At 52.1% G+C, this 14948-nt stretch overlaps 5 protein-coding genes across 5 annotated transcripts; 2 read left to right on the forward strand and 3 right to left on the reverse strand.

The window, feature by feature from the left end:
- Nucleotides 1-930: 930 nt before the first annotated feature.
- Nucleotides 931-2697, reverse strand: K489DRAFT_368923 (uncharacterized protein; the record flags this gene model as incomplete). The annotated part of the gene is made up of 2 exons (XM_033602989.1): nucleotides 931-2329; nucleotides 2393-2697. 2 exons carry the CDS (start codon nucleotides 2695-2697, stop codon nucleotides 931-933), a joined length of 1704 nt encoding a protein of 567 aa, XP_033461024.1.
- Nucleotides 2698-4322: 1625 nt separating this feature from the next.
- K489DRAFT_408425 (geranylgeranyl transferase type 2 subunit beta) lies at nucleotides 4323-5591 on the reverse strand (the record flags this gene model as incomplete). The annotated part of the gene is made up of 3 exons (XM_033607476.1): nucleotides 4323-4377; nucleotides 4506-5401; nucleotides 5475-5591. The coding sequence occupies 3 exons, from the start codon at nucleotides 5589-5591 to the stop codon at nucleotides 4323-4325; spliced, it is 1068 nt and encodes a 355-aa protein (XP_033461025.1).
- A 4879-nt stretch (nucleotides 5592-10470) lies between these two features.
- K489DRAFT_315910 (Rho GTPase activation protein) lies at nucleotides 10471-11346 on the forward strand (the record flags this gene model as incomplete). The annotated part of the gene is made up of 1 exon (XM_033601119.1): nucleotides 10471-11346. A coding segment is annotated over one exon (876 nt), but the record flags the coding sequence as incomplete, so codon positions are not given.
- A 502-nt stretch (nucleotides 11347-11848) lies between these two features.
- On the forward strand, nucleotides 11849-12804 carry K489DRAFT_170619 (uncharacterized protein). Its single transcript, XM_033599374.1, has one exon. The coding sequence runs from the start codon at nucleotides 12007-12009 to the stop codon at nucleotides 12490-12492; it is 486 nt and encodes a 161-aa protein (XP_033461027.1). The 5' UTR covers nucleotides 11849-12006; the 3' UTR covers nucleotides 12493-12804.
- Nucleotides 12805-13116: 312 nt separating this feature from the next.
- K489DRAFT_316238 (P-loop containing nucleoside triphosphate hydrolase protein) lies at nucleotides 13117-14904 on the reverse strand (the record flags this gene model as incomplete). Its single annotated transcript, XM_033601146.1, has 2 exons — nucleotides 13117-13918; nucleotides 14018-14904. 2 exons carry the CDS (start codon nucleotides 14902-14904, stop codon nucleotides 13117-13119), a joined length of 1689 nt encoding a protein of 562 aa, XP_033461028.1.
- Nucleotides 14905-14948: the final 44 nt, after the last annotated feature.

Raw genomic sequence — 14948 nt, forward strand, 5'->3', positions numbered from 1 at the left:
GTGACGGCATACGAAGAGCACTTTGCGGCGCCGGTCTTAGGGTTGCAGTATTACCGCTTCTGATCATCTTGGGGTTGACATCACCTTGATCAAGTCACTTGTCAAAGATAAACCAATGCCTCCCGAAAGATGGAATTTAAAACAAGGAAGCAATGGAATATGCACATTCCTCATTCCCACGCTCGTTTATGCATCAAACATCGTTCGTACGAGGCGTCTGGCTCTGATCGATGGAAGATTCGGGCTTTCATGGTCACAACCGACTAATTCATCAAGATGGAGAATGTATGGTTAGGTGTCGAAAGCTGCGTCTTGACACAAACACGTCAGAGTAGAGTCCACGAAGGAGGCTGTTGATATGTACGTAGAAGTGATGCCGATATTGAATGTTTTGTGTTTGCACCTGCGAATTTTGATGTATTGGATCAGTCAGTCTGCTTGATCAAATTAACGACTGATTCGCACAAAAGCAACTTTTATTTCTGCTAAAACATGCTAATTTCAAATGACCAACTCATCACTAAATTTGTTCGCCAAAGATACAAGACTATTTCAATACAAACGAGAGAACGAGTGAACGGGCAAAAGCGAGTGTCATAAACCAAGTCGACGCCTTTTCCGCGCGTCAGCCAGAGCGAAAATCCCTGATCCACCTCTCAGTCTGTCCCAGCCGATGACCAGATTGACGCAATGCTGCTGTGAGGGGTGTGTGCAATAATGCATGCACCAAATCAAAACAGAAAAGACAAAACTTTTGTCTGAGTCGCAAGAGATGACCGTAATATTGTAATGTCGTAAGTCGTGCTTTTGTAAATATGATGTCAGTCTCCCGGTACACAGAGCAGCCATTGGATGCGTCGTGTAGGCATTGGATGCCGACGAATATCGCGTGGTTCCGGCAGCATACATGTCGCAGCGGTCTTATGCGGGTTAGCGCTCACTCTTTGCGGATATGGTTGCTTCGTCCTCCTCGCGGGACGCCCTTTCCATGAAGAGTGGGTTGTTGTGGCCCATGTCAGCGCCGACATGCAAGCCCAGGAGAGGATTGGCACTCATGGTATCAAGATCTTGACCCATACCAAAAAGGTCAGCCAGGTTGTCTCCGTGGTCGTTGAGATCGAAGGGAAATATCTCATTGCCTAGCGAGCTGAAGTGGTAGTGCTGAGGCTGTCCCTGCGGACCATGGATGTACGGATTGTTGCCTTGGGCGCCCATGGTGAGAAATTGATCAAATGACCCATACGATGGAGGTCGCGAATTGTATCTGTTCATGATGGGGTGGTAGTTTCCCGGTTGATCGTATGGCTTCCATGCGGACAGTCGAGGTTGCCCACGTGGGTTCGCGGCCTGAATATTCGGATGTGAAAATTGCGGTCCTGGACGAGTGCCTGGCCGAAAAGCCGAGGTGAGGTAATTGAGGTTGTGCGGCTCGAAGGTGATGTCGGGACCGCTGTTGTCACGTAGTACGCTGATCCCGGTCCGAGCAGGGGGCTTGTGCTCGCCATAAGTGAGCAGGTCATCCTCGTCGTCTTCATCATGCAGGCCATCAAAGTAGGGGCCCCGACTCAATCTGCTTGTCGACAGAGGAGGGTTTGCGGCACGTTGCCGTGTCGGGCGACAGGTGTTCACATTCTTCTCTGTAAGCGGCTGCCGAGTGCGACGATTGGGTCGCCTCCGCTTCACCACTTCAACCTCAGGTTCGGATTCACCTTCGATGAGAGAATCACTCGACTCCGGCTCACCGGTGATGACGCGGGTCTTCCGATGGGTGCCACTGGCGTCGAATACCAGCTCGTTGGGCTCGATCAGTTCGCTGGTAGTTTGAAGCTGTTTGAGGACATTGGTACTTTTCTTCTGATTCCGTTTGCGCTTCATTTCAATCGTAGCAGAATCAAACATCGCCATGCCTGGCCATTGTACTCCCTTGGGAATCATTATGTCGGTGATGGGTTCAGGCTCGCCGTACTCCTCGCCAAAATAGAAGAGAGAATCGCTCGGCAAGCCAGAAAGGTCCCGGCGGTCGGAATGGCGAGTGGTCATAGACTCAAAAAGGCTGTATTCAGATGGTGAATGCTCCGAGCTCTCCTGTTTCAACTCTGCTGGCATCTCTTCAAATGAGCTGTTAACCCAGGTCTGGATGTGTGGAGCATATGCTCGGTGAAGATCGACAGCGTGTGGGAAGAATTTATCAGTGGGAGTGGCAGACCGGGAAAGTGGTTCGTGTTTGATTCTGCGGTCGAGCTGAGGGTCGAGCAGATTCTCACGAAGTTTGCTACCGCGACGAGGGATATGCTGTAGAGGAGGCGAAACGGCGGAGGCGGCAGGAGTGCTGCGCGAGGAAGAGACTTGAATGGGGTTAGTCTGTGAAGTCGATACGAGATCATGCTATTACTTGCCGGTCGATGGTCGGCGAGAGCTCGCAACGCTGGCTCCTCCCTTCTTGCGGTCCTTGAGGGCCATACGCTCCCGCAGCAGCTCTTGGAGATTGTTCTCATCGTACCATGCATCATAAAAGTCGAGAGTGCGCTTGGCGACTGGATCCTGATCCGCTTTGACCTTCATCTTGAAATAATTGCTGAGATGCCCTTTGCTTGCTACATGTGTAAGAAGATGGCTGATGTCAGAGAAGTCGGGCTTCCGGGGACAGATGTGACAGCTGAGGGAGGCATTACTGCCGGCTGGAGGTTGACGATTCATGATCGTTGTCGTGTCGGTGGATGATCGATGCTTGCTGGGAAGCGTGGCTGTCAAGCCTAGAGTCAATTTCTGGCTCGGAAATGCAGTGACCTCTCATAAGATGCTTGCAAATCAGGCGGTGGTGAATGAGCGGCGAAGGCCCTGTCATGAAACAATGGATGAGGTCAGCCGATACTGGAAGTGACATGGTAGCATGAAGGGCAATGCATCTCATCAGACGAACCAGTGACACTTTCATGTCAATGCAGAGTTAAAGCGCGAAGGAGTGACAGAGAAACACAATGACGGACGGGAAACAAGAGCAAACAGAACGCAAGGCAGATGAAGCAACAGGCAAGAGATGTCTGGACAATGAAGCAATCGAGAGGGTGGAGTGAAGAGAAGAAGTCGAGGATGAGCAGAGGTATGTAGGTCGGTAGGTTAGGTAGGTAAGAGACAAGCAGCTAGTCCCAGCAGGCGTCGTCAAGGAAATGCCCGATCGTTGCCAGGAGAGAACCACTCTCTGAGCGGATGTTGTCGTGGCTGCTGATCGTCGCTGGACACAGGAGAGTATCTCGAAATAACCAAAGCGGATTTTCATATGCCTGCGGGTATCGCTTTGCTGGGGAAGTGACCTCGTAGATGGTCGTCGGCGATAAGCGGATTTGAGAAAGAATGATGCGAAGTTCGATCAGCTTGATTAAGCGAATGTTTAGCATTTCCGTACTTCAACCGAACGAATTGTAGAGCAGTTACTCCGGCCTCGCCGTCAATAAGAGTTGGTGTCGTCAGGAACGCGTGATAAGAATAAATCGGTCGCCTACCTAGGCATAGTACCTTGCATAAGTGATGAATGAGCTGTTCATTCCGTGTGCAATTACAAGCGTGTCCCAGGCGAAGTCCGTATAGGAGATGAGCAACGAGTAATGAATGTGCATGTGTGAACTCACGAAGACCACGGTCAGAGCCTCTCGACTGACATGATATGCCATATGTACCTGCATAAGACGCGCTTGTCATGAGCACCTACCTTTGCTCCCATGTGTCATCTTGTGTGACAATCGTCGGCATGTGAGCCTGGAGTCAGACAGACAGACTTCGACAGCAGTAACGTGTGCTAGCTGTTCGCCCTGCTACTCGGACTGTTGTGTACAATCACAACGTTAATTAGTGCTATTGGCCCTCGCCAACCAGCGCAGTACAATCCTGTTAATTTGTAATGTCAGGGATTTCAACATCGGATCCGGTCGGACAAAGTAAAAGCCGATCTGGCATGCATCATCTGTGAAGTGATTTGATATCCACATGATCGATCTTTTTCATGTACACCGTCATGGCTTCTCCGCTTTCAGGGCATCATACATCAGAACGTGATCCATAACGACCACGTGATCGCTGCGACACCTCCGTGCGACGGCGTGCCCATCCTCTTCGCATTGCAATGAGGGATATTAACGATACCCATCATCGAATTTGTAATCATTGCCAGAGCGTTGAAGCGACGAGGATCTGGGCAGTAAGCATTCAGATGTGAGCTTGTGGCATAGAATGAGTGGGCCGTTGAGATACAGCACAACTCTTCCTTCGGCTGTTATTCGGAGCAGGAATCAATAATTTATCTGTAGCTGGGAGTCGTAGTTCTCTGCTTATGACGTCTCGTGTCGGCCAAGGTACTTGTCGGTGACAGACTTGGGCATACAGCTGGAAATCAGGTCAGTACCAAACGTCAAGCATACATCAAAAGCTGGTACCGCAATAGACTGCTATGCAAAGCTCGGAGGGATTCTTGGCAACGACGGGGGTTGACGACCAACAGGGGGTTAACTCACTAGGCAGGATCAACTTCCGCAACACCAGGATGGCCGAGAAGACTCAGGCCGGCGATACCAAAGACCGTATGGAACACGTCCACCATATCACCAGGTCGATCTGCGAGACCACCCTCCTCAGGGTCTTGGCATTGCAGAATGAAGTCGGTAAGTTTCCTCTTGTCGACCCAATGCAGTCGCCCGATCATCGCCATACTGGTCATGACCCACCAACTATAACACACATCAACGAGCTTCTCCGGGCGGCCATTGAGCCCGCCGCTCGGCTGTTGACGTTCGCTCAGCCAGGCACCTAAACGATCCTTACCTTCCTCGCCGAGGAACGAATCCAGCTCTCCCGTGATGGTCAGCGCACCGAGACAGGTGAAGACCTGGCCAGAATGAGATTCATCTCCGGGCGAGACGCCGAAGCCGCCATCGAAGTTCTGACATGCTTTGACGTAATCTATGGCCGACTTCACATCAATAAGCGGAGGTTCTTGCAGACGCTGCGAGGGAAGCATGTTCAGTAACGACAAAGCGTTCAGCGCGCCATAGAGGAATCTCGTATCAGTCTCGCCCCATTCGTCTCCAGCGAAGGTACCATTGGATTGTTGAAGACCTGAAATGTACAAAGCAATTTTCTTCTTGCCGTCAGGTACACGCGACTCCAATTCGTCGAAGCCATCTATTGTAGCTAAGATTTGCACTGCGGAGACTGTCGAAAGCATGTGCGCATCATGCCCTGGAGCTGCACCGAAGCCGCCGTTATCATGAAGAGATTCGAGAAGATAGTCGATGACGCCGGCGCGAGGCAGGGCGTCCGGGTGACCCAATAGATGGAGTGCTGTCAAGCCCCAGTATATACCATTGACGCGAAGATGTTCTGTCAAGTGATACTCCAATTCATCGCGACGCTACTGTCACGCGTCAGTCTCACTTCGGATTGCCTGAACACGGACAGACATGTGGGAGGGAGGAATGGCGCACAGTATCAAGCCTCTGGATATATGCCACGTGCTTGTCAATGACCAAATCTTGCCCGCTGTCAGAGCGCTGGCCGTGCTGTGGGCGCCCGCCGCGACCTGGTCCGGCCGCAAGAGACATGAGAGTCTCACTTTTCGTGAGCAGGGCTACACAGTATTGTATCGTATGCAATTCGAAGTCTGACTCGCGGCCAAGATATTGAGGACTACTGTGGCGCTGTAACAAGTCGCAACGGATAGAGATAGTTCCGAGATGCCAGATCTCAGGTTCAAAAGCAGGGATGAGGAGCCTGGGGTGGATGACGCGAGTACCCGAGTGACATGTAATCTCGCTGCTGAAGAAGCTTCCGAATGGTCATCAAAGGTATGTGGGTATGCCTGGCACTTCGGTACTGACGGAGTGGAGAGAATCATCCGAGATCCCGGACATTTGTCTATTTCAAGGCTATGTGGATTCTACATGTACCGTACAGTACCTGTTCCAGTCGGAAGGAGAGGTGTTCGCGAATGAAGCTGCTAACCCCGAAGCGGATATCACAAGATGACGGAACAGTTCAAAATGGAGCATTTCATGTGCAATGCATACATTACCACAGGAGATAGGCGCGGCTTTACAATCGCAATCTAATGTGCACGCGACACCGTCGACATGTCAATGCATCGTCGTCGTTTCTCTATCTCCGACGAGGAACCGCAAATGCGTTTAGCTCGGACAGGTCTGGCAGCACTCATTTGCACAAGCTCTCCGGCGCGAAAGTACTCCTGTATGATGCAGAAACCGCAGATTATCAAGTTACCTTGGTAGGCACACATTAAGAGCATCGTCACCAGCAGACTAGAATGTACATTTCGATACATCGATTGTGGGGTGCGAGGTACGGGTGGCGCCTCATTTCAGGTCAACGTGGAGAGCCCTGGAGTGTTGCGACGTCGCCTCGTCGAGGGCTGTGTACCCGCAACCCATGGACGTGCGCTACCCTTTGATGACAACAAACATCCGCTATTCAGTAGTAGGAGCTCTATATTGCCGAATGTTGTCCATAGATGTATCGCGGCATTTCTACTGTCGTACTGGCCGATGAGCGGAACGTAGGTGGAAGCCTGGACACATCAATCTGAGCCTAACACCGTATAGTGCTGATAGGAGCATTCCACGCATATGACCTACATACTGCCTGCATACTGCATGTACATACGTGCATGCTTGCATGCCTTATCATGTGCAGTCCATGGGTACCTGGAGAGGCATGCATATGGTGGGCAGGGAGAGGGTTGAGAGAGGTGACACGCATGTCCATAGCCCAGGTGGGCAGATCCGGGGATTTCAGGTTCCTGGACTAACCCAGTCCAGTCATGTTTTTCCCTGGCTGACGAACAACTTTGCTGGGCTTCACCTGTTATTAGTGGTAATGGTGGAGCTTCATGATTCCGCCCACATCCTGACTCGCAAGGATCCCATGATCCATTCGGTTCCGCGCTTTCGCAGTTCGCCGTCATCAAGAGATCCTCCTACAGGCGCTAAATTTAGGCTGGAGCTGCCTCTATCGCGAGACGGTCGCGCACCCAAGATTGGGATGGAAGCTCACCTGCTACGGTCACCGCAGTGGAAAAGGAAGAATACGAGGTGGTAGATGGGCCGGAGTTAGGAGGACCTGTAATGACAACAATCATATTTACCTACCTAGGCCAAAGGCGATGATGAAACAAGAGAAGGTTTGAGATGCCCAGCGCGCCAGTGGTGCAGGCACGTAAAAACTTGTGGCTGCACGTTCCCCAAGTGGATCCCGGCGGGCGGGCGCGCCCTCAGTGGGTGTCCCCAGTGTCCACCACTACACGCCATCACTAACTATTACCTCAACTATCATCGCCTCTGACACGCAGCCGTAAATCCATCGGGTTCCTGCTGTGGAAGCATTTCACAAGCGACTTTGAATCCGGACACTGCCGGTAGCTGCTGGCGAGAGGGATGTGGTCATTGTAGATTCAACGCTCCTGATAATAAGGACTGCAACCTCGAGATAAATAAGCTGCAACCGACCCTGAAACGGCGTTCACCGCAAGCGCAATCAATAGTCTCATCGGTCGAACAGGGTCGACACACGTTTTTGTCATGGCATTGCGAACAACGGACAGGCCCGGCCGGTACTTGAGACTGTACCTGTGGGGGAGCAGAATACTGTACGTACAGTCCAGTGCTTGTGGACAACCGTGATCAAAGACTCATACCCAGGTAGTCATTCGAACACATGATGATGCTGACGACGATAACGATGCTGACGACAGCAGGGTATTTAGAAGAAAAGGAACCTTGGAAGGGATCGAAGCAGTCCACGAATCTACACGAGTCAGCTGACGACGACAATTGCGATAACAATAGAATATTTGTCTGTCCTTTCCAGCACGGCGAGAGAGACAGGCAACTCCATTCATATGGGACACACCTCCTGTACGTGAAATGAATTCCACTAAAGGTGGCAGCAATATCCCCATCTGTAACCATCAAACTGGGCATCGTCATCATCATCATCATCATCATCACCACCCCTGTTGTTCTCGGCATAAATCCTCCGTTCCGGCCTCGTACTTGATTTGGCAGCAGCAACAGCAGCAGCCTGTCGAGTTTCGTGATCGCAGATCAGACGAATTTTGAAATATGCGGGTGCCTGTAGACGGCGCTCGATGACTCACAATGGCGCCAGACATCTCCTTTACCGCACCTGTTTTATCACAGTAATAACATTGTAATGAAACAACCAGTATCGTCCTCATAGGCGCAACTTCTTGCAGTTGCCTGAAAAGAAGGAGAACGCATGCTGTACCGGCACGCATAACCGAAAGTACTACCACTGACGGATGGAAATGTGGGTTGATAATCGCGCGCGCGCGTGCACGCCCACACCCACGTCAACCACGCTGACCGTCAGTGGTTAAGCCAACGTCGTATCACACATCACCCAACCGCCGCCTGTGAGAATCGGGAGACCAGCCAGGCGCTTCGTGATTGTATCGGCACTCTTCCGCATTAGCTCCCCATTGATCATAATGAGCACTGCAGAGAATGTTGTAATACGATACTGTGTTCAGGAGAATGCGACACGCCAACGTGATGGTAATACCATCCGTTTCGAGTGATATGTGGTGATCGAAATGAAGTCCTTCCAAGGTTTCTTTCATGTCTCTCTGTTTTGCGTATAGGCACGCTCTCCATAGATCCCATCAATTCCGCGCGGAACTCGTGGACCCTCGCGCTGGTTAGGAACATGGGGACACTTTCAGGGAATCGCACTCATAACGAGCATGACAATCGTCCACCACCTTCAAATCCAGCATCATCAGCTTGACTGTATCTGTTGTCATTCATTACTATTATTACCTCCTCAAGGAATGTAACAAGATTAACAATCGCGGGTGGTGGTGCAGTGTGCCACAGAGCAAGGGAACCTTAGCAAAGACTTCGGCCTCGGATCCTGGGCCCGCAACAAATTATCGTCTGTTCACCGTGCCCAGGCCGCATTTCACAGGGCCGGCTAACAAACGTCCATTCACCACCGTTTCCTCTTTTCACAATCTACTTCCCAGTCGACCTCTCTCGCCGTCGCTCTTCTCCCACGCCAATCCACCTTTGGCCTGCACGTCGACCGAATCTCTAGCGACATTCACATTCATTTACGTCCAATATCCTCCTGATCGACCTTCCCTGTATGCGCTTTCACAACGATTCTTGGGATATTCTCTCTTCCGCGTGCAACGCCGACCAGCCATCACGACCGACTTTGTCATCTACAGCCGCCCCCGTACCCCGCCCAGTGCCTGAAACTAAACCGTGACCGGATGCGTCTCCTCCGCCAGCAATAGACACCGCTCCCCAGTTGTGTCGCCAGGGAACTTCGCGCCAACATTGACGACCTGCCACTGAATATTTTTGGCGCCAGAACACACTATTCGACCATCACTCCTGGTGTCTGTGACCTGCAGTCGTTGGGCGCACTGCACATACATTCAAGACACGCACTCCCTCTCTGCTCGTCGCACACTCACAGGATAATCCGGTGAGAGCGGCAATCGTCATCTCCTGCCATCTTCTACCTCCGTGACGTGGCAGCCCCTCCGCGCATTCGCAGTGACCTGCAGCCCGCAGTCATCCTGCGCGGTGAATAATGCCGCGCCAAGCGAAACCGAACGAACTTACCCTCCTGTCCAATACCGAGAATGGCATCACGCCTGGGCCTAACAGCAGCCCGATAAACTTGCAAGGCGTTGATTTATCCTCGTTCGGCGGAGACTTCACACAGGCGCCTGGCTCGACTGAACGTCGCTCTCCACCTTTGCAACACCCGCAGTCTCCTCCTCTATCACCGCGTCTATTTGATCGCAACGGCGGCAGATCTTTCTTCGGAAACTTCAACAAATCGAAACGAACACAGACCGACTTGGCTGCGAAAGAGCAGGAGTCCGCTGGCCGCACTGCCACACGAGAAGAGGAGGCCGAGCCGTCTACAAGTAGCATATCCCAGGTTTACCACTTGCGGAAAGCGCCGGGAAGCACACCGGAGCTCAGTCTTGTCCCCGGCGCCGAGAACGTTGGCAAAACCAGCTTAGACGGTATGTGATGATGTGATGAAGGGAGTTCCCGGGAATCTGGAAGCGTTACTTGCGAGACACGAGCGTTTGACACAGCCCATGAATTTGCGACAAGTCGTAGCTTCGCGTCAAGCTTGTGGCGCCTCGCTTTCGCAATTGTTGTGTTGCTGAGCATCGGCTGACTATTGACAGGTGCCGAACGACCGTTACCTGATCCACGTCCTCCGTTCCAAAAGGTCCCTAGTGAAGACAGCATAATTTCAAGCAAGAAGGATAAGTCAACTCGCAACCCACTCGTGCGAAACAAATCAGTCCGTCGAGATTCACACTCAAAATCCAAACCTCCGAGCAAAGACTCATTTGAGCAGCCACCCATGACGGCACCTCTTCAGTCAGACTGGCCCGGTGCTGAGTCGCGGATGTTTGGTAAGGCGAAAGAGCAGGCGCGGCGAGGTAAGTCAGCGGAACGAGGCGTTCCGAGCGACAGCGAAGAAAACTTGCCCGCGACGACACAACACAAAGATTCAAAAGGTGGCTTCAAAGCAAGCGGCAAAAATGCCTTGTCAAAAGCCAAGGCCGGAGGAGGAAGTCTCCTCTCGCGTCTTGGCAAAATCGGTCGGAGTGGTAGCAGCAATCCCTCCAGCGAGAGGGAGAGGGAGGTGCCGGACAATGAATACGTTTTCAAAGTCATCAATCTGCCGCTCGTGGAGCAGACCCGCATCACGCGAATCAGCAAGCAGATCAATGCTTGCCGCGACAAGACGGAATACTGGATGCCCAGTCTGCCATGGAGATGTATCGATTACCTCAATTCCAAGTGCGAGTATGAGGGACTTTATCGCGTGCCCGGAAGTGGTCCTCAGGTGAAGCGCTGGCAGCGGCGTTTCGACACAGAGCTCGACATCGATATTCTGAAAGAGGAAACCTACGACGTGAACGAGATCGCCAGCATGCTCAAAGCATGGCTGCGAGAGTTGCCCACCGAGATCTTCCCTGCTCAACGACAAAAGGACCTGGCCGCCAAACTAGAGAAAGAGAATCCTAAATACAAGAATGTTGGTGAACCAGCACCACAACTACTTCGAGATGCCCTCTCCGAGCTACCGCCATTCAACTACTACCTCTTGTTCGCCATCACCTGCCATCTCTCTCTGATCCTCAACCACAAAGACCAGAACCGAATGGATCTGAACAATTTAGCTGTGTGTGTCGGACCTTGCCTCAACCTCGATCGATGGCTCTTCAACTACCTGGTGGGAGACTGGCGGAACTGCTGGCGTGGCTGCAATACCGAACGAGCAGCACAGGAAGTCGAAAAAAGAATCGCACTCGGCGTGCCCCTGTCTGAACGAAGCGAGGCCGATGCCATCCGACAAGACATCCAGCATGAAACCCAACGACTTCAACACAATGCTTATTTACCAGCGGCCGATGATCATGCGCCCCTGGACGAGCATGCCGTAAGCAGCGCCAGCGTCAGTATTGCAAGCAAGCCCAGCAGTAGCCATAACGACCCTAAACCTTTCGGGATATTGGACTCCACCAATCGGGAGATGACCAAACCGCTCACATACATTCCTGCCGGCGCAAAATTCAATTCCGACGGCACACTCGGCGGCCTAGGTATTGATCTCGACATGTGGCGTCCGTCAAGCTCCACTGCAGCAGAGAGCAACTCCACCTCGGGCAACGCGGCCTCGAGTGACGGCACGAGAGACCACGGCTTACCTCGCTTGGGCCATCGCAGAAGCGCGAGCGATCTGATGAATTCGAGCACGACCAACGGCTCGACACCTTTACCCGCTTTACCGCTCCGACCAGGCCAATGACACCACCCATGACAAAGGGACTTCCACACGAAAACGGCCTCGTCGTCACAGAAAGAGGCGCTGAGGCCATCACGATCGTCGACGACCAACGGCAATTCGCCGTCTCCACATCTTCTCTTGTCTTACATGCAACCCGCGATACCCCACATTGTTCCTCAAACGTTTGAAAACCCCCTTCGCTTTTTCCTATCGCGCTCCCTGGAAATCTACGGAGACGAATTCTCCCGAGGCTTTTCCTCTTTGGCTTCTCTCCTTCTCGCGCCCCTGCCCAAGGATGGCAGGGTCGATTGCTCTCTGTGCAGGATTTGTCGTTTTGGCTGTTTGGAGGGAAATGAAGATGGCGGCATACAGGAAAATGATCTTGCCACGCAGCGCGGCCTAGGTTGTAGCTTTACGAGTCTATACTTCCTGCAAGGCAATGCCTTGCCTCTGTGCAGGCTCTTCCACTTGAAGAGGTTACACGCTTTCACCTGGGGGTTTCCAGCCTCATTATTACTCTGCGGAGAGAAATTCATCACACGGCACGAATCAGACGTAGTCGCAATCCATCATCCATCCTCCAAGACCTGCACATTTTCTCCATTGTGTGCAGCCTCACCATCTGGCTCCTGAAAGGCCGTTTGTCTATTGTTGAGAGACCAGCCTGGTTTTTTTTCTGTGGTTCTTCTTTGGCATACAATTGTAAGATTAGCGAGAAATGTTTGAATCCAAGAAATTTGAAATGATGGATTTGATCGATCATTTTGTGTCCACTTCGTCTTTGCCCTTGGGTCCCTTCACGCACTCTCTCCTGGTTTCAGACACAAACGCCCTATCTTTATTGGCACGTGTTACCATGCGCCTATCGATGCGTGATGCAGAACCTTACCTAGGTAGCTTGGCCTATCATCGCTAGCGAACAACCGACGACTTCCTCGAAATACGTCGCTTTTTGCAGTTTGTGTGTGCTGCCTTGGTCTCGCTGAGTAGGGGCCTGGGATGTAGCCTCCTTCCCAAGGGCATAGTCGATTGGCGCGGTAACTCATCAGCAAGATGACGAGTGTTCGGCGCTGACGCAGTGCTTGGCCAAACTGATCTTGCAGCTGACGCAGAACTGATCCTCGACGAGTCATTCGATGGTTTTTGAAGCTGAACACGTGCGACAGGGGATGTACAGGAGAACTCTCGGATGCAGTGGGAAAACGCCCTGTGCTTGCGCTCGGATGATGAAGGTGCAGACACGCCGTTTGCGAAACCTCAGTCTCCGTCTGGGCCTAGAAGGATTTCCTGTTCTCTCTCACCTTCACCCTCAACGACAGACATCGCCTCGTCTTCGCGTCCAAGTTCAGTGTCGATCTTGTCGCCCAGGTCGGCATCGCCGAGGAACGTGCGGCCTTCAAGCTTATCCGGGAGGTAGTCTTGCACAACCTGACCATCTACATAATCCGGATTATACTTGTATTCCTTGCCATACCCCAACTCCTTCATCAACTTCGTTGGCGCATTCCTCAGATGTATTGGAATCGGCAACCCCGCGACACCGGGTTCTTTCAGCGCCGCATACGCTGCATTCAGGCCGCGATATGCCCGAACAGATTTGGGCGCGAGTGACAGCGCTACCGCGCAATGTGCAAGGTTGATACGACATTCCGGCATCCCGATTTTCTCGGCCGCAGTGTACGTCGCTGTTGCGAGGCTCAGCAGGGAGTTGTCTGCCAAACCGATATCCTCGCTGGCCATTACGACCATGCGACGCGCGACGTACAGCGGATCCTCGCCAGATTGAAGCATACGAGCGAGATAGTAGAGTGCTGCATCGGGGTTGCTGCCACGGACTGATTTGTGAAAGGCGCTGATCGTGTCATAGTGTTGATCTCCCGCGCGATCGTACACCAATGTTTGAGTCAAGCTTTTCTTGATGTCATCGATTGTCATCGAAGGACGTCTACAAAGATCAATTGCTAGTTCGAGAAGATTTAGTCCAGTACGAGCGTCACCGTCAGCAAATGTGGCCAAATAGCGCACGAGGGCAAATTCGTCGGCTGAGAGCAGATGGTGGCTTGATTCCCCAGTGTCGTCCTTGGGTGCATCGTTCACTTCTGCCTTTATGCTTGTGGCTTCAGATATATCGGAGCTCGATGGCGCGTCTGATAGGGACGGTAGCTCACGATTCAATGCTCGACGTAAAATGCCGAAAATATCTTCGTTTGACAACTTAGACAATGTGAATGTCCTGCAGCGACTCAGCAGCGCATTCACCACCTTGAAACTAGGATTTTCTGTCGTTGCGGCGATCAGTGTAACTTGCCCCGACTCTACAGGCCCGAGAAATACATCCTGTTGGCTCTTGCTGAATCGGTGAATCTCATCGCAGAAGATTATAGTTTTCCTTCCGGTTAGGCCCAGTTCGTTTTTGGCTTCCGCAAACAATTTCTTGCACTCCGCCACACCACTCGATGTACTGTTGATCTCAACGAAGCGGGTGCCTGCTGTCTGTGCGATCAGCCGAGCAATAGTCGTCTTTCCTGTGCCTGGTCCTCCCCAGAGCACCATGGAAGGTACACGATCGGTGACGATCAGGTTGCGCAAGACTCCGTGGGGACCAACCAGGTCCTGGCCTGCCACTTCATCCAAGGTGCGAGGACGCATGCGCTCAGCCAATGGTGCATTTGACAATTTGACCTTCTTCTCGATCAGCAACGGCGCAGGTGGCTTCTCATCTTTGTGTTCTTCCGCTTCATTGTGATCTCGCGAACGCTTTGTGCCCACTCGTGGTGTTGGCGTGTTTGGCTCGATTCTCACTGATTGGAAATTCGAATCGAGTTTCGTGATTTGCGACGACGTAGGCTCAGCCTTGAAGCTGCCATTGCGCTTCGCGGTCGACGTGAAAAAGTCAATTGCTTTAGTTGGGCGTACACTTTTACCGCCATTGGCTTGTGTCGCTGGAGGCGAAGATTCTTCGAGGTATGCTTCGCAGCCGGAGTCGATATGTAAGTTTATATCGACTTCCCTGACCGGTTTCTCGCAGATAGGACATGCAACCATGGATGTAATGAAATCTGTCGAACAAGACAATGCAGCAACGCGTC

The sequence above is a fragment of the Dissoconium aciculare genome (assembly GCF_010015565.1).
Source record: "Dissoconium aciculare CBS 342.82 unplaced genomic scaffold K489scaffold_4, whole genome shotgun sequence".
In the NCBI taxonomy this organism is placed as follows: Eukaryota; Fungi; Ascomycota; class Dothideomycetes; order Mycosphaerellales; family Dissoconiaceae; genus Dissoconium; species Dissoconium aciculare.

Excerpts from the sequence above, each read along its gene's own strand:
- K489DRAFT_170619 (XM_033599374.1), top strand. The coding sequence starts at position 12,007 with ATGCAACCCGCGATACCCCACATTGTTCCTCAAACGTTTGAAAACCCC.